The sequence below is a fragment of the Ornithorhynchus anatinus genome, chromosome 7, assembly GCF_004115215.2.
Source record: "Ornithorhynchus anatinus isolate Pmale09 chromosome 7, mOrnAna1.pri.v4, whole genome shotgun sequence".
NCBI classification, from domain to species: domain Eukaryota; kingdom Metazoa; phylum Chordata; class Mammalia; order Monotremata; family Ornithorhynchidae; genus Ornithorhynchus; species Ornithorhynchus anatinus.
The window spans coordinates 16,387,274-16,406,941 of NC_041734.1; the positions used below are offsets into that span (position 1 = coordinate 16,387,274).

The following is a 19,668-nucleotide window of genomic DNA, read 5'->3' on the forward strand; positions in this document are numbered from 1 at the left end:
CATCTTACTAACCATGTCCCAATCTTGCCTATCTCTCCAACAACCCCTTTCTCACATCCTCCCCCTAGCCTGGAATTCTCTCCCACTCTGGATACACCAGACCACCTCTCTCCCACCTTCAAACAATCATTAAGGTCACATCTCCTCCAAGAGACCTTCTCTGTTTAAGTTCTCTTTTCCCTTGCCTGCTTTCCTTTCTGAGTCATGTATGCACTTCAATCTGTGACCTTTGGACATTTGATATTTGCCCCACCCCCAACCTCAAAGCATTTATGTACCTATCTTTAAATTATATATTATAAATTCCTTATTTATTGATATTAATGTCTGTCTCCCTCTCTAGTCTGTAAATTCATTATGGGCCGGGAATATGTCTGCCAATTCTGTTGTACTGTACTCCTCCATGTGCTTAGTACAGTATTCTGCACATAGTAATCACTCCACAAATACCATAGATTGATTGATTGCAAGATCAACATCCTCCTCACTGTCAAAAAGACTTCTAATTGAATGAGGGATACTAACGGCATTTCCAAGCCCATCAGTTTGTATGGGGGGTGGGGAGGAATTCTGACCCTTTTGTCCAGAAGTTCTGTATAAACTCAGTCAAGATAGGAGATTTTTACAGCAGCTTTGTAGTCCTGGCATAAAGAGGTATGTCAGAAGATGCTCCAATATTGGTAATTTATTTATAATAATATCTGTCTCCCCCTCTAGAGTGTAAGCTCACTGTGGGCAGGGAATGTATCTGTTTATTGTTAAATTCTCTCAAATGCTTAGCACAGTGCTTTGCACACAGTAAGCACTCAATAAATATGAATGAATGAATGAATGAATGAACTAGTTCTCTGGGTAACTTGTTGGACATTGGTGCACAGAAATGGAATGGGGGAAGGAGGGAACGAAAAGTTCTCTCTCAGCATATCATCTACACGACTGCAAACACACATTTGACAGGAGAATAGCCAGAGTAAAGCATTGTGGAAACGATGTCTTTAGATTTGGGAGCCAATCACATTGTCCGACTTTTGTTTCCAAAAAATTTTATTTTCCAGTTCACCTGGGGCTGACTCCCATGTAGTGGGTCTTTGACCGTCCCTCCAGGATGGGAAAAGAAACCAGTTGGCGGGGGGAAGGAAAAATGGATGAGAGTAAAACAATGCCATTTGAAAACACCTGCCTTGCATGATCTCTGCTTAACTATGTTTTTGATTCCACTGTCATTTTAACAAGAAAATATGTTCTTTTCAGTACATTGCCCAAGTGGAAGAAAACACAGTCAACGTTGAAATTTTGCGACTGAGGGTAGAAGACAAAGATATACCCAATAGCCCTCACTCCAGGGCTAATTACACTATCCTGAAGGGAAATGAAAATGGGAATTTCAGAATTACAACAGATCCAAGAACCAATGAAGGTGTCTTGTGTGTTGTCAAGGTAAAGGTTTTGAGTGTTGGATTGTTTTTAGATGTAAGGATGATTTCAGTGGGTCTGAATGCATCATCATCGTGACAATTTATTGAGCCCACTTTACTAGCTTCCAGAAACATGATAAAGGAGCTCACAATCTATGTTTTGTCCTTTGAAGTCAATGATGAACCTACAGATGGTGAAGTTTAGCTATAGTGAAAGTTGTGACATTTCTTAAGCAATTAATTACATTATGCTAAATACTGGTATAGATCCAAGCTTATGAGATTGGACATGGTCTTCATGCCAAATGGGTCTCACAGTCTATTTCATTCCCATTTTACAGATGAGGAAACTGAGGCCCAGAGAGGTTCAGTGATTTACCTAAGATCACACAGTGAGCAGTTGGCAGAGCCATAATTAGAACCCAGGTCCTATGACTCCCAGGCCCTTGCTCTTTACGCCAGATTATGCTGTTGCAAGTGTGGCTGAAAAACGACAAAAAACAAGGAGAGACTGACAACCCTGCTGAGTTGATAGGGAGATGGGGAAGAGTTGGCCACAGTCTCCTCTGCTTCCAAGGGCATATGCGAATGTGTAGTGGCAGCTTTCAGTCCCTTTCCTCTGGAATCAAAGAGAACCAGGATGTAACGACTGCTACCTCCTCATTGCTCACATTCAGTGGCATTTTTTGAGTAGCTAATAAATGTGAGGCACTGTCTGTATGTATTTATCTATTGCAGACTTTCTTGCTTGTTAAAAAAAAAATTACCTTCCTTCACTGTTTTCTCTAGCTCCTCCCACATTTCTCCCTGCTCAAAACCTAGTCACTAACCCAGAAAATAGTGGTTGGATGATCACCATGGCGTTGAAGCAATGTGGTCTAGTGGAAAGATCACGGTCTGGAAATCAGATGACCTAGGTTCCAAACCAGCTCTGCCAATTGCTTGCTTGGTGACCTTGGGCAAGTCACTTAACTTCTGTGCCTCAGTTTCTACAACTGTGAAATTGGGATTCAATATCTGGTTTCCCTCCTGCTTAAACTGTGAGTCCCATGTGGGACAGGGACTATGTCCAACCTGATTATCTTGTAATAACACAGGAGCTTAGACCAGTACTTGAAACATAGTCAGTGCTTAGCAAATACCATAATAAATAACATACATGTTTAACAAATACCAGAATAATGATGACGATAATAAAAATAATAATAATGGAGACTTACGTACTACTACTAATAATGTTGGTATTTGTTAAGCGCTTACTATGTGCCAAGCACTGTTCTAAGCACTGAGGTAGATACAGGGTAATCAGGTTGTCCCACGTGAGGCTCACAGTTAATCCCCATTTTACAGATGAGGTAACTGAGGCACAAAGAAGTTCAGTGACTTGCCCACAGTCACACAGCTGACAAGTGGCAGAGCCGGGATTCAAACCCATGACCTCTGACTCCTAAGCCCAGGCTCCTTCCACTGACCCACGCTGCTTCCCCTAAAGTCCACCAACACTCAACCAGACGTTATGTTGCTGCTGTTGTCAAGTTATATCTTTTTAAAGAAAATTCTTCCAACACAATTATGAGGGATGGAGAAGTACAGTTTAATACATGGAGGAACGAGTATAGCACCATCAATGAAGGTCATTTTCCTTTTTAATTGCATTCACAGTTCACACTCCTCACACAACTTTTTTCTCTCAGCATTATGAGCCAAGAATCTTTCAGTTGTGTATCTAACTGTTTTAGCTACTAGGCAAATATAGGTTCCATTTTACGTATAAACTGAAGTAACAATATTTAATCTTTCTTGTAAAAAAGTCAGGAGTTGAACTTCTCTTCTCCTCACTGATCAGAGAGCTAGGCAGTATTCAGACATGCCCAAGACATATCATCGGCTACCTACAAACTGTTGGCTCATTGGCTTTGGCCTTGTACGATGTATGTGTTGTATGGTTTGCCCAGGCGCTGAACTATGAAGAAATTCGTCAGATGCTTTTGGTAATTGGAGTGGTTAATGAAGCTCGATTCTCCAAAGGAGGAAATTCAAGGGGAGTTACCATGTGCACAACCGAAGTCACAGTCAATGTAAGAGATCAAGATGAGGGACCGGAATGCAATCCTCCAATAAAGGTTATACAGAGTAAGGACGGCCTGAAAGTTGGGTCGGAGATCTTTGGATATCAAGCGGTGGATCCAGAAACGGGAAATAGTGAAGGCTTAAGGTATAAAACTTTTATCACATTTATTTCACTGGGCATATTATTTGGACTTCAGAAGTAATATGCAGAGCTGGGCATTTTCAAAGTAGGGTTTAGGAAATTCCCAATTATTCTCACTAAAGGAAAGGAGAGGCGGTACTGATCATTCAAAACATCAAATAGTAAATGGGGTAGATGGGGGGGGGGGGCTTGAATTTTTGTTGGATAGTGGGGGAGGTGGTATTTGAACCTGTGGGTGTTGGCAGGAAATCAACCAGGGTAATTGTAGATGAGAGAAAGCCCCTTGTTGAGGCTTGGGAGACGAGCAGAGGGAAGTCCAGCTCATACCTGGTGAGAGATTAAGAATCGGCTATGGAAAATGAAGAATTAGTGCTGCTTTAAGGATGATTCACTTCATTTGACTATTCAAATTTGTTGCTTAGGTACCAGAAGCTGTCAGATAAGGATAATTGGTTTGAAATTAATGAATCAACAGGGACTTTGAGAACAGTGAAAGAACTGGACAGAGAGTCAAAATTTGTGAAAAACAACCAATACAACGTGACAGTGAGCGCAAGAGATGCGGGTGAGTGGCATCCACTAGAAATTAAAGTTTGTGCTCAAATGTTCATTGAAGGTAACACACAGATCCGTGTCAAATTCCTTATGTTTTAAATAATGCTATTTATTTAAATATAATATAATTAATATAATATAATATAAATTTATTTTAAATAAATAAAGTGTGGTTTTTTTTATGGCATTTGCTAAGTGCTTACTATGTGCCAGGCACTGTATTAAGGGCTGGGGGTAGATATAAACTAATCAAGTTAGACACAGCCCATGTCCCACATGGGCTTCACAGACTTACTCGTTTTGCAGAGGAGGTGACTGGGGCACAAAGAAGTTAAGGGACTTGCCCAAGGTTACATGGAAAATAAGTAGTGGAATCGTGATTAGAACCTAGATCTTCCTGACTCGCAGACCCGTGCTCTATCTACTAGGCCATTCTGTTTCTCTAAAGGAACCTCTCTAAGCACTTACTATGTGCCAAGCATTGTGTTAAACACTGTGGTAGATAGAGGATGATCAGATTGGACTCAGTCACTGTCCCACATGAGGCTCACAGTTTAAGGGGAAAGGATGACAGGTATTGAATCCTCATTTAATCAATTAGAAAGCTGAGACAGAGAAGTTAAGTGACTTGTCCAAGTTCACACATCTAGCAAGTGGCAGAAATGGGATCAGTTTTTTGGCTCCCACTTCTGTATTTTTTTCACTAGACCATGTAACTTTTACAGTATTTTATGACTGTTTGTATGCCAACACTGTACCATCCCCTGCCAGGCAACTCTTCAGAATCTCCCAGAGGGTCCTGATACATCTACCCCCGCCAAGTAACCAATATCTATAGCACCCACTAGCTTCAGTGTGTCCCTCTAGCCTGGGTCAGAGAGACCAAGGAAAACCTACCCCAACTCCAATCCAGGTAAATTCTCAGGGTTCACAGAACCACTCAGTCTTTGGTGTGATTCTGGGTCCCCTTTGAGGTATCCAACCTACTTATAGGGGAGGATTTCAGGAGCATCAAAACAAATCAGAATCTCTGAGACTGAATTTGAACTTTAAGGAAAGAATTGTTTTCCAGAATCGACCCCTTCTCCTGCCAAAATGTAGAGTAAATGAACTCCTTGGGAAACTGTGCCAATGCTGCACTCTAGCCAACATTCAGTGAGGAGAGAATCAATCATATTTATTAGTGTTTACTGTGTGCTAAGTACTGTACTAAGTGGTTGAGAGAGTAAGGTATACTAGTGTTGTCTACGATGAGTTTACAGTTTAGAGGGAAAGACAGACATTATAAAGGATAAAAATAATAATAATTATGGTACTTGTTAAGAGCTTACTATGTGCCAAGCACAGTTCAAGTGCTGAGGTAGATACAAGTTAATCAAGTTGGACACAGCCCTTGTCCCACGAAGGGCTCACAGTCTTAATCCCCATTTTATAGATAAGGTAACTGAGGCCCAGAGAAGTGAAGTGACTTGCCTAAGGTCACACAGCAGACATGTGGCAGAGCCAGAATTAATAATGTTAGTATTTATTAAGTGCTTACCATGTGTAGAGCACTGTTCTAAGCGCTGGGGTAGATACAGGGTGATCAGATTGTCCCACGTGGGGCTCACAGTTTTAATCCCCATTTTACAGATGAGGTAACTGAGGCTCAAAGAAGTGAAGTGACCTGCCCACAGTCACACAGCTGACAAGTGGCGGAGCTGGGATTTGAACCCAGGACCTCTGACTTCCAAGCCCAGGCTCTTTCCACTGAACCACACTGCAAACCCAGATCCTTCTGACTCCCAGGCCCGTGATTTATCCACTTAGCCAGGCTACTTCCCTATGTATGGATTTGTACATACGTTCTTTGGAGCTGAGGGAGGGGTAAATTCAGAGTGCAAACCCAAGTGAAAAATGCAGCCTCTTGTTCAAGGGGGGGTGGATTCAAAGATGAATGAAAGTGGAGTTGTTTCAAGGGGAGGGTGTTTCCTGGAGCAGTTTGGACATGACCGTTGGGTTTCTGAGCCAACTCACAGGCAAGAGCACAGCTTACAGGGAGCCTAGGAAAGTCTTTGTCTTAGAAATCCCGGAGCTTCCTGCCCCCTCCTTCAGCTGCTCACAGGACACCCTTCTACCCTCAGAGACAGGCCTGGAACTCCAGCTCTGTCCAAGCCCCATGGGGGTGCGGATTGGGAGAGGAGAGAGTGTGGAACCCAGGGTTCCCCTGCTGACACTGGAGGGAAAGAAACAGACTTGCAGGCCTGGCAGCTTTTTCCCTCTTTCCTGGCTGCAAGTGAGTCTCTCAGGAAATATGGAGCATGCCACTCTGGACCCCAACCCCCGTCATCTGTTCTGGCTGTGGAGGGAATCCCACTCCACCCCTTCCTACCATACTGCTCCCTCTTCACTAACAGTGTGGAAACCAAGTCTTTGCATGCTTGACAAAGGGAATAGTCCTTTGGTAAAACTGCCCTGAAAAACATTTGACCCAATTTGCCTAATAGGATCTCTGTCCATAAAATCAGATCCTCAACTTGTTATATTGTATTCTCTGAAGCTGTTAGTACAGACCTCTGCAGACAGTAAGTGCTCCATAAATACTATTGATTATTTTATTGACTGATATCTGAGCTCTGCCTCTGATCCTGCTCTATTGTCTGGGTACAACAGCTTGAAGTGTGACCTGGGCATTCTCCCATTTACATGGCAGGTTTGAATTGCAAACACACACTTGCCAAGAGATTATTTTTCTTTTTGATACCATACTATGCTCCTAGGCAACAAAATTATCCATTAACATTATGTAGGCAATATGAAAACTGGGAGAGGAGATTGGGTCCCTGCATTTCCTAATGAAACCAAACAATCAGTAGTATTTACTGAGTCCTTACCATGTCCAGAGCAATGTGCTAAGCACTGGGGTGAGAACAGTACAACAGATATGTTCCCTGCCCACAACGAGTTTACAGTCTAGAGGATCATAGTTTTCAATTGCTGACTTTACTGTTGCAATTAGAGAAGGATGGCTATGCACATTCATGATGGTGTAGAAGACCCGAATCTTTCTGAAAATGAAAATTTTAAGCTCTGTTTTAAGTCCTTACACTGGAGAGACACAGACATAAATAACTGTTAGTTATTCATTTTTGTGATAAAATCATTAATGTAAAACCAATTCATTGTCATTCAGAACTTAGAATTGTTTCTCCTGTCTTTTAGTTGGCAGAACATGCACCGGTACCTTAGTGGTTCTTATGGAAGATATTAATGACAACGCGCCAAGAATTATTCAAAATGATGTGATCATTTGCCATCCAGCAAATGATTTTGTTGAACTTAAAGCAGTAGACTTTGATGAGCCTGAAAATGGTCCACCTTTCAGCTTTGCTTTGGATAATTCTGCGATCAAATTCTGGACCATTGAAAAAAAGACTGGTATGTAATGACATGAATGGTTGCTGTTAATAGAAAACTGAAAATGTCTCCAGTTTTGACTTTCAACTTTTATCGTTCTTAATCTGTTGCTCTTCATGTCATAAAGCCAAATAGGGATGTTAACAATAATTGACTATTTGTGAACCACTTATTTTCCAAACAATGTACTAATTGCCAGTTTGGTGTTTGTTCAGCCCATACTATAGGCTTAGCACTGTAAACGTTAAGGTAGACCCAAGATGATCAGCCTCCCTGTCCAACATGGGGTTCAGAGTCCAAGAAGGAGGGAAGACAGGCATTTAACACCCATTTTTCAGATGAGGAAAATGCGACATAGAAAAGTTAAATGACTTGGCCAAGGTCATGCAACAAGTGGCAGAGCCAGGATTAGAATCCAGATCCTCTTGACTTTCAAACCCATCCATTTTCACTAGGCCACGCTACTTCCCAAATCATTGTTTTCTGTTTAGCTAAAAGACTATATCATTTATTTTGGAAATGCCCTAGCTCTTCAAAGATTAGTTTAATATATATGTATATTTAAAATTTCAGATACAACTGCACAGCTTCATCTCCGGGAAACTCTCAAGTATGACAATTATTCGGTACCTATAATGGTAACAGATCGGCACGGTCATGGTAAAATGACACCCTTGAAAGTCAGAGTATGTCAGTGTACTGTTCCTTCTGAATGTCCCAGAGGAGTTCAGAAAGGCAGCTCCTCATCAGACATAAGGCTTGGAAGATGGGCCATCCTTGCAATAGTCTTGGGTTCTGCTTTGCTGCTGTGTAAGTAACATCTCCCTATTTAGTTTTATCATGTTCAGTTTGGGATTTTTCTAAATGATCTTCAAATGTTTTTCATGAAACTGGTGAATTTAAATGATGCTATTGTGCTTATTAATTTAATTGCAAATGGCTCCCAGTTGATGGGCCATTTGAAGATAAGTGGACCAGAGCAGTTGAATGAAAAAGTCAGACAACATTGAGGTAGCCAAGCAAACTTAGAAGAAAAAAAATGACTGGAAAGTTGGGGTTTCTAAACCTTTAACTGTGGTTTAGGATTGGTAATGGAGATTCTAATGAGGAGTGAAATGTTCAAAGGGTGGTCAGTAGATGCAAGGGCATGAATGATCTACAGATGGGATTTTCCATCTCTGATGGTGATATAGTCATGTGAATCATAGATCATCTGGGCCCCTTTGAAAGCCTAAATCTAACCCCTTGTGGGGGACCAGCTGACCACTTGGGAACAGGGTTGGTAGGTAGGTGGTCCTCAGGTTAAGGTGCCCTCAACCTTCTCTGGGCATGTGTGTTTATGCCTCTTTCCTTGAATATCAGAAATTGACAAGTTGAAAAGATGAGTGATTTCTTCCAGCGCTGCTCCATTCCCAGCTGATTTTCAGGGTAGGGACTATAGGTTTATTGAAAGTCTCAGGTCAAAGTAGCTCAACTAACCCTCTGATGTGACTCAATCTATCAGTGGTACAAACTGAGCACTGAACTAAAACTAACTCTTGGGAAAGTATGGTACAGTAGATTTGGAAGCTATAGTCCCAGGCCACAAGGTTTTTACAGTCTAGAGGAAGAACAAAATTAAAATATCAATAACCACAAGCATTACTTAGATTGGGAGCATCTTTTGGCTATGTCTGAATTGTTTATTTTGTGTTTACCCCAAGTTTAGCATAGTGCTCAGCACATACTAAGAATCCAATTAATATAATCAATCCATCAGCAGCAGTGGTATTTATTGAGTGCTTATGATATGCATGGCACTGCACTCTAGGAGCATATGGAAGAAGTTAAAAAACCATCCCCTTGAGGAACTCATAATCTAATGGGAGAGATGAGCATATAATAGATAAAAGAGTAATAAGAACATAGACAGAAAAAATAAACAAGAGAAGGGAGACAAAAAAAGTTGTGAAAATAGATGTATACAAAGATGCTAAGGTGGCTGATGGGATGTCATAACCAGGAAGATGGGAAATTGGCCAAGAAATGCATTTTGGAGAGTGTTTTTTTTTTAGGAAGGCTTGGAAGGAGAAGCAGAGGTTATGTTTTGGCAGATTAGAGTAGTTGGGAGCAGAGTTCTCTACAGGAGTCAGAAGCAGAAGAGTTGCAAGTGAATAGATTTAGAAGGACAACTTGAGAAAGGAAAAAAAATTGGGGTGAATGGGAGAAGAGTGAGAGGACAGAAAGGAAGGAGACTGCTGCTAGAAGATCCAGATGCCACTGGAGAGCCTTATAAATCAGCTTACTGCAGTATGAGGTAACAGCTGGAAGAGCCCATGGCTTTGTTCAAGGAAGAGTGCTGCTTATCTCTGGAAGTCTGAAATGGATTGTGATATTGCACCCTTGGCAATTTCTCTATGGTGCAGGCTATGTCACCATTTTGTTCACTTTGGGAACGTTGGCCATCGCTATCATTCAGCTAAGGTTGTAAGCAGGTATATGAAGAGATGAGTCAGGACGACATCTGGTCCTCAGTCTTACACTAACTCTTCGATTTTTTAAAAATTCCAGTTGGGCATTTTTACAGCCAGTTCCCAAAGCTCTTTTTGCTATCCAATGCAAGAAAGTAGGTAGGCCCTGAACCTACCTTCAAAATTTGACAGGAAATTGAGCTCTTTGGGCCTCAAATCATGGTTCCAAGAATCTTTGAGAGCTCTCTTCCTGAGACAGTCTGGATTCCTGGGAGAAGGGGTAAGGCAGACAGCATATAAGAAAAGAGAGGAGGGCAGGGTGTGGAAAGTGTTTTGAGGATATTTTCATGCCACCTGACCTTCCAATCAGCCATTTGTGTTGGCAAATCACAGCCCATTAACGGAAGGACAAGCTATGGTCGAAGGAGGTGGTGAAGAAATTGAAACCAGAAGGATTTTGGTTGCTGGACCACACTGCCTAAGCACTCATGCATGCCAGGTGGTAAATGCTATCAGGGAATACTAACGGTTTATTACTAAAAGTTAAATTCATTAATTCTCACTCTTGGGATGACATCCATTTCCTGGGCATGGTGTCTTCTCTATGGTGAGAGTTCAATATTTCTCAGAGATACTGCCATTCCCAATTTTGTAGCACTTTTTATGTACCCTGTGGCTGTACTTTCTGTGAATAGAAGAAAAAAGAAGTCCTAAAGAGGAGGAAACAAGTTCCAAAGCTTTGAATTACACATGGGAGTCAAGGATAAATAAATGTTGAATTGATCACGACCCTTGTCTCTGCAGAAAGAGGCTGAATATAGACATAACAAGAGTTGGCATATCCTCTGTCTCCTAGGTGTCCTGCTTACGTGTGTTTGTGCAACGGCAAAAAGAACGGTACAAAAATGTTTCCCTGAAGATATAGCTCAGCAGAACTTGATTATATCAAACACAGAAGGCCCAGGAGAAGAAGTCATGGTAAATCATTTGTCTTTAAAAATAGTGCTTGCAGTTGGTTCCAATTTACAAGTTTCTCCTTCCTCTCTCTCTCTCTATACGCTATAAGATCACCACATCTATATGGCATGACTATGTGTTAACTAAAGCAGTGTGAACATGAAGAACAGTGATAAATAGGTGCTGAGTTAATAACAATAATGATTCTAATAATCATGGTATTTGTTAAGCACTTACAATATGCCAGGCACTGTACTAAGCACTGGGGTGGATACAAGCAAATTGGGTTGGACATGATCCCTGTCCCACATGGAGGTCACAATCTTAATCCCTATTTTACTGATGAGATAACAGACACAGAGAAGTTAAATGATTTGCCTAAGGTCACACAGCAGACAAGTGGCAAAGCCAGAATTAGAACCCATGACCTTCTGACTCCCAGGCCCAGGTTCTATCCCCTAGGCCAAGCTGATTCTCTAATGGAACTAAATGGTCTCTGTTGTGGTGGAACTTCCTTATTCCATCCCTATGACAAGGAAATCCAATGATTAGATTCTCCTAGGGTTTTGTTTCCTCAGCAGCCACTACACATACTTTAAGGAAGAAAAAGTGAATCCATTTTAAGGTCAAACATTTACCTACTACAGGGCAGTTTTCAACCTCTTTAGTTCCAAAGAAATAAGGAGAAAAATGTAACAAGCCCCCCCCTCCCCCCACCAGTTCATACCAACCAGGACCTTCCTTGACCAGGGAAGCCTCAGTGACAAGTAGTAGAGTTCAAACCACACCTCTGATCACCAAGATTACTGTGAAAAGCTTTTTACTTAGCTTTACCAACATGCAAGGGAGTGACACATACATACATACACTCACTCACTCCACCACTCAAGGGTCCAATACCAGTCTGTGGTCAAAGAAGTCCCTTCTGCCAATGCTTCTACTTTCTGCTTCCAAGTGGTGCTGCCTTCTTCTGCTCTCAGCGTGCTTCTTTCTTGCATCTCTGTTTCCTTCTACCCTTCTGCCTACCTCCATTTTGCCTCCAGCTGCCCTCTTTATATGCCCCAAAGCAATCTCCTTTAATCTGCCTTAGACATGGCAGGTGTGGCCCTACATAGCAGTCACTGGTCTAGGCCTGTTACTGAGTAGAACAGGGAGAGAAAGCCAACCCTCCTTCCATACCCCATCCTCACAGGCCCGCAATCACCTGCCTCAGGTAGAGTGTATCAGTGCCTTCGCAAAGTCTTTTTCTTGTTGCTGTTTTTCACGAGATCACAAACAGTCACTGGCAAGGCATCTTATTGTGGACTCCCCACAAAAAATAAACCCACTTTCGTTGATTTCTGGAATAATTTTGACCTCAGTCTTTACCCCACCTCTCCCTTCCCATCCCCACAGCACTGTACTCGTCCGCTCAACTGTATATATTTCCATTACCCTATTTATTTTGTTAATGAATTGTACATTGCCTTGATTCTATTTAGTTGCCATTGTTTTTACGAGATGTTCTTCCCCTTGACTCTATTTATTGCCATTGTTCTCGTCTGTCCGTCTCCCCCGATTAGACTGTAAGCCCGTCAAATGGCAGGGACTGTCTCTATCTGTTGCCGACTTGTTCATTCCAAGCGCTTAGTACAGTGCTCTGCACATAGTAAGCGCTCAATAAATACTATTGAATGAATGAATGAACTATTTTGGCAACTTATTTTGGAATTACTTTCTATCCGTAACTCTAGGGTGTTTGGGGTAGAGGTGTAGATATACAGTAAAAACTGTGTTTCCCTGCTCTCGACAAGCCAACAAGATGTAACAATCAGCATTTCTGACCCCCTCTTTCATCCATTCATTCATTCATTCAATCATATTTATTAAGCACTTACTGTATGCAGAACACTGTGCTAAATGCTTAGAAAGAGTACAGTGCAACAATAAACAGACACATTACCAGCCCACAACAAGCTTACAGTCTAGAGGAATCCAATCCAAGATCCAAAAGCTCCAAACCAAGAACTTTCTTGGTCATTTGATCTCTTGTGGGGAAGAGAGCCAAGGGAGTCTACAACAAGCAGAATTTGTGTGAATTCTCTTCATGGTACGGAGGGGATCTGTATGTAGTTCCCCTGGACCAAGCTGTATAAATTCTCCCTGGGAAAATTCTAGCAGGGATGTCTTAGGGAGTGTGGGATATTCAAACAGTGTCAGGTCTACTCTTCCCAGATCTCTCTGCAACCATACAAGGTTCCATCTTGGGAGTGGTCCTCTGATTCTTTAGCCCTAACACTTAGTTAACAGGACTTTGAGCTAATTCTCCAAGCAGAATTGTTTCACTCGATACTGTTGGCAAAAAGTGTTGAAAGCTGGGGAAGAAAACAAAGAAGAAAAGTTGCACTCTTTTTTTTGTTGTTGCTGTTGTTCTTATGACATTATTCTTGTCTTTTATCTTTCCATTTAGGATGCAAACATCAGGCTCCCAAACCAATCTATTAGCATTTGTGACCCAGTCTGTGTTGGTACACTGGGAGGACAGGGAATAAAAACTGGGGGACACCAGAACTTTGAAATGGTCAAAGGAGGTGGGCATCACACCTTGGAATCTTGCAAGGGAGGAGGGCAGTCCATGATGGATACCGGCCGATACGCCTACACTGATTGGCACTGTTTCACACAACCTCGTCTTGGTGAAGTAAGCCGGTCTTTCTCTGAATTAATGTTGTAAGGGTCTCCATAGTTTCCTGTATTTCATTGAGCTGGTTTGTATTCAGAGCATTTTACTCAATCGTATTTTGCCAATGTTTTTGTCCGTTCTTGGCTTGAAGCCAGTGCTTCTCTTAGTCATCCTGGATCAGACAGTCAGAAGTAGAGTTAATGTGTGCAACACATACACACACACTCTAAAACGGAAAATCAACCGCTTTCGTTTTCAGTTTGAGAGGAGCTTTTATCTTCAACTTATCATGGAACAGCTATCTCTAGTGTTTGCAGGATTTGTTGAGTTAGGATGATAATGTCACAATCTTATTTCATTTAGAAGGATCGATGTCATAATCTGATCCCAAATGTGCTGTGTGTCTTAAATGAACAGAATTGACAGGGGTTGGTCTTGGGGTTTGGCTTTGCACTGCATTTATGGTTGTACACGATTATCACGCGAGGTATATCCTTTAGATACGTGAGCCTTTTACCAATTCAAGGAGTTTTAATCTGAATATAAATTGGAGAATGCAAGCTAAGTATATAATAGATTAATTTTTTTTATCAATTTCCCATGTGATTACTAGAAAACATTGATTTATTTGTTAAATATTGATTTCAAGTGTGACTATAATATAGACCAATCATGTGCATTTTTTGTATGTAGGAATCCATTAGAGGACACACTCTGATTAAAAATTAAACAATGAAAGGTAAATCAAAGAAATTATTTTTATGTTAATATGTTTAGGTGTTTTAAGAAAAAGTAATAAAATGTATTTTCTCTCCCTGCAGAAGGTGTATCTGTGTGGGCAAGATGAAGAGCATAAGCATTCTGAAGACTACGTCCTTTCATATAACTATGAAGGAAAAGGATCGGCTGCTGGTTCAGTAGGCTGTTGCAGTGATCAACAGGAAGAAGAGGGACTTGAATTTTTAGTACACCTGGAGCCCAAATTCAAAACATTAGCAAAGACTTGTTTAAAACAATAAATGTGCCTTTAGAGTGCTGAAAAGCCATAGGCAGCTTAGTCAGATTTTTTTTCAGACCGTGCATAGGTTGATTCTTTGAAAACTGGATTTTGGCATGTCTGCATTTTTTTCTTTCTAAGGGGTTGAATTGATTGGTTTACTGCATACATAACTAAGGGATTTACGAGTATGCAGAGCCCTCAGGGATTGTATATTGCCTATTTTACATAACATGGGGACCTAAAGATGTTTTATATATGTTTCTAAATCACAACTGATTTATTGTGGAATGCATGTTTTCTTCCCTTATTGTGCCTTTATTGCAAAGGATGCAAAGAGACATTCATTCTGGACCACATTATTTACTTCTGCCTGCTCTGAAGCTGCTTTGAGGTTAGTGGGTGCAGTGTGTGCTTGGGAGATCTGTGGAGTTAGCATGGGATGGAGCTAACGAGAATGTGGTCTCTAATCTTAATAATTCAACTCAAACAATTTCCAATCTTTACCTTGGAGAGATGCAGGATGTTTAAAGACTCTTTTTTTTTTGTACAAGAGAATGCATTCCCCTTTGGTTTTGTGACTACCAATGTTCATGATAAATGTCCATATACCTTCTGTAGATCTGTAGTTGTATGACTTGGTAAACAAAGGTCTAGCTTCTTGCAGATCTGAATCTCCTCTGAATCCCCAGCAATGGAAACTAGGCCTGCGCTGACTGCTGTTTTCAATGCTGTTTCAAAAGAAAAAAGAAAAACTCAGAAATAAAAATGTACATATGTAATATAGTTGGAATGAAAGTTCTTTCTAAAATATCTCTCCAGGATCTAGGTTATTGATATTAATACCTGCTAATAAATGTAAGTATGAGTCCTGAAAGCTAGAGGGTTACCAAGTGCAAATGTCTACGTGATGAGCTTATTTCTCGTTTGAGGCAGGAACTTTTCTTGTCGGTTAATTTGGGAGCTTGTAAAAGACAGCTTATTGGCATTTCAGAGTCCTTGAGGATTGCTTGCCCACTTCAGCTCAGTGGAATTTCCATCCGAAGCGTGTTTTGTGAAAGGAAAGTAGATAGAGGGTCAGGAGAAAGGAACAGATAAATTTTCATTATGCCACTTTCCATTTAGCAGCATGTCTTTCAGATAACAAATTTGAGCCACGGGAAGAAAGGTCCCAGCTCAAATGATGCTAAACTCCACTGACACCATTTTAAGTGATCTTTCATGTCTGACCAATATGGTTCTTCAGAATGGCAAATGTCCGTACTGATAGTCTGGGGGAAAGGAGTAATTAACAAAGATAAGTATAGGGGCAGAAGCAATTCAGCTCCAATTTTTAGGCTATTTCACTGCCTTTAAGCCTACAGCTGCCAGAAAACTCATAACTGAACATCTATTTGTAATTATGTTCCAGGGAAGCTTCGGAAAGTTCAGAAGAATTGTGCCTATGCATGAAGCTGAAAGTGGGTTGGGTCCTTTTTTTGTATGTTAATAAAATTGCTCAGGTTCATTCGAGTTTCCCTTTTGAGATCTTCATTTATTGTAGGTCTTCATGAAAAGCGTGATTTAATTCAGTCTGATCTTCCACTGTTCAGCTTTTGTTAATCTGAGCAAAACCTATCGGTGCCTTCAATAATTTTTCCTGTACTTTTCTCTGAAAAAATGCAGTTGTGTAGTAATGTCATATTATTATTTTTTTTGCTTTTTGCAGTAGTTTTTCCTGTAAAAAATGATGAATTGTGTATTGAAGAGTAAGTTCCTAACCTTCAGAATACTTCAGAGTTATGACTTTACCTTATTTGTTGCTCTCCACTGACAGTAAACAATCAATATCATTGAACACCTATTGTGTGCAGACCACTGTTCAAAAGAGTTGGAAGATAAGGCATTCCCTTCAACACCAGAGATTGCTGTATAAAGCTCCAAAGCTACCTTAATAACACAAATCTGAGAATTCAGGAGCAAAGCTCCCCATTTAAATTTAACCCCAAACAGCCAGTCAGTTGGTCACAGTCCAGAACTGATTTTCTGAGAGTGATTTGGACACTTTCTGAGTTAATATTACCTCAGCTTTCAAATAACTACTTGGAAGACTACTAAAATTAAGCAAATAAAATCCTTATGTTTTTACTATTCTTCCGGCAAAACTGATGCCAGCCCCATGGGCAAATAGTCTTTTTTAAGGGATTCATTAGCCTTTTTCAAGCCACAAAGATATCACTTTGCAAATAAATAATAATGGTGGTATTTGTTAAGTGCTTACTATGTGCAAAGCACTGTTCTAAGCACTGGGGGGATACAGTGTGATCAGGTTGTCCCACGTGGGGCTCACAGATTTAATCCCCATTTGACAGATGAGGTCACTGAGACACAGAGAAGTAAAATGACTTGCCCAAAGTCACACAGCTGGCATGGGGTGGAGCAAGGATTAGAACCCATGACCTCTGGCTCCCAAGCTCACGCTCTTTCCACTGAGCCACACTGCTTCTCCAATAATCAGGCCAAATGGAGGAACTTTTTGAATTTGAATTTGAGAGATAAAATTTTTGAATTTGAAAGATAAAAAATCAGTACAGATTATTTGCTCCCAAAATTAAGGCTAAGTAGATCTATCAATTTTTTTTTACATTTTGAAAGGTTTTGCTACAAACTAATTTTAATTAAAATAAGACAAAGATCATGCAGAATTATTTCATTACACAAAACTTTCACTATTTCTTGTGGTTATGCATTTTTACTCAGGATCTTCCAGGGTTCCTAGATGCTCTTTGGAGAGTTGTTTTGGGCTAGAGGAAAGGTGCAGACATTTCCCCATAACCATCTATTGCTTCCTCTTCACATGCCCAAGTAGATCTTGCTCATGGGAAGGAACAGTGTGGGAGTCGAAGGCAGTTGAAAATTAGATATATCTTCTGTAATTAGGACCATAAATGAGTTTCATTGCCCAGTAGAGTCCTCATTAGCCCTTCTAAGCTTTCATCTCATGTTAATTAATGTAGATTTCTTTTTAAAGATAATTTGACATTTTTCTTCCTGATTTATCTCTAGAAAAAATATTATCTAGTTGATAAAGATCCAAAATCAGTGTCACAGGTAATGTAGACTTCGGGATAGTTGCAGAAGGCGCTTCTGATTCTGAAACCATGAAATATAAAAAACTGCTCCATAGACCCACAGCCTAAAAGGCATCAGCAAGAGAAATGAGGTCGTGGTGCTAGGTAGAACTTTGCTCCGCCATTTCTTCCCATTCTCTTTTGAGCTGATTTTTAAGGGAAGCTGTGTTTGTGATACTGGCTCAGTCAGTGGAAAGGGAATTGAAGGGAACATGGCTAATTCTGCTGTGTTGTACTCTCCCAAGTGCTTAGTACAGTGCTCTGCACATGGTAGGTGCTCAGTAAATATCACTGATGAATTGATTGAAGGAGGGGGAGGGAATGATGATAATAGCAAGGCATTTGGATAGCACTTTCATTTTCCCAAAGCACCTTCTTATTACTTATCTCATAATAATAATAATAATAATGTTGGTATTTGTTAAGCACTTACTATGTGCAGAGCACTGTTCTAGGCGCTGGGGTAAACACAGGGGAATCAGGTTGTCCCACGTGGGGCTCACAGTCTTAATCCCCATTTTACAGATTGGGGAACTGAGGAACAGAGAAGTTAAGTGACTTGCCCACAGTCACACAGCTGACAAGTGGCAGAGCTGGGATTCGAACTCATGAGCCCTGACTCCAAAGCCCATGCTCTTTCCGCTGCGCCACGCTGCTTCTCTATCTTGACCTTGCAAAATATGGAGAGACAAAGTTAGAGTGCAATCATCCCCATTTTCCAGATGAGGAAACTGAGGTCCAGAGAAGCTAATTGTTTTGCAAAGATCACCCAGGAGGCAGATGGTGCAGTAGGGACTTGACCCTAAGTCCTGTGACTCCAAGACTCCCTTCACACTAATAGTGATGATGGTGTTCGTTAAGTGCTTAGTATGTGCCAAACACTGTTCTAGGTGCTGTTGTAGATACAAGGTAATCAGGTTGTCCCATGTGGGGCTCACAGTCTTAATTCCCATCTTACAGATGAGGTAACTGGGGCACAAAGAAGTTAAGTGACTTGCCCAAAGTCACCCAGCTGACAAGTGGCAGAGCCAAGATTGGAACCCATGACCTCTGACTCCCAAGCCCAAAGTACTGCTTCTCTAGGCCACTTCACTAGACCATGCTTCCTTCCGATCACTAGGCAGATGATGGAATTAGGAAGTGAAGTTTTTTTCAAGTTAATGACTCAGTGGTGTTTAAATTTTTTTCATAAGAGTGCTTAAATGACTAAAACAAAAATTGCACTGAAGTGGCCAGATGCTTCTTGGACCAGTAATGGCAAAAGAAATCTTCTCAAGATGATCATTTTCCTTAATGTGTGTACATATTCAAATGTGAAAAACAGAAATATAATTTTCTAAAATCAGAATGAAAGCCTCATCCTTTTCTACACCGACCTCTGCACTTGATTTGTTCATCAGTGAAGAGTTTTGGAAATCAACTTATAATAATAATAATAATAATAATAATAATGTTGGTATTTGTTAAGCGCTTACTATATGCAAAGCACTGTTCTAAGCGCTGGGGTAGATACAGGGTAATCAGGTTGTCCCATGTGAGGCTCACAGTTAATCCCCTTTTTATAGATGAGGTAACTGAGGCACAGAGAAGTTAAGTGACTTGCCACAGTCACACAGCTGACAAGTGGCGGAGCCTGGAGTCGAACCCATGAACTTATGACATAGGCAGACTCTTACTGATACCATCAATTTGAAAGAACACTTCAGTGTGCAATAAAGTGGATTCTGAAAGAATAAAAATAATTTTGAAAAAGTAATTTATTCTTTAAATTTTAGGGGCAAAAGGAAATAGAGACCAAAGGAAATGGAGGCCCATGGCTTTGTTTGGAGAAGCCTCATGGAATAAAATAATTATTTTACAAGGTTGTTTTATAGGAACACAGCATTTCTTTACCTGGACCCAGATAAACTGCAC

General features: G+C 40.7%; 1 protein-coding gene across 1 annotated transcript in view; it reads left to right on the forward strand.

Annotated features, from left to right (window-relative positions):
• The window catches only part of DSC1 (desmocollin 1), a 42,522-nt gene extending 26,970 nt beyond the window's left edge, over nt 1–15,552 (forward strand). Inside the window, exons 10-17 of the mRNA XM_039912539.1 lie at nt 1,252–1,437; nt 3,371–3,630; nt 4,050–4,192; nt 7,384–7,599; nt 8,152–8,388; nt 10,885–11,006; nt 13,435–13,665; nt 14,469–15,552. Coding sequence (XP_039768473.1) covers nt 1,252–1,437; nt 3,371–3,630; nt 4,050–4,192; nt 7,384–7,599; nt 8,152–8,388; nt 10,885–11,006; nt 13,435–13,665; nt 14,469–14,666 — 1,593 coding nt within the window. The 3' untranslated portion in view covers nt 14,667–15,552. The remainder of the gene's footprint in view (nt 1–1,251; nt 1,438–3,370; nt 3,631–4,049; nt 4,193–7,383; nt 7,600–8,151; nt 8,389–10,884; nt 11,007–13,434; nt 13,666–14,468) is intronic.
• The last annotated feature ends 4,116 nt before the right edge of the window (nt 15,553–19,668 follow it).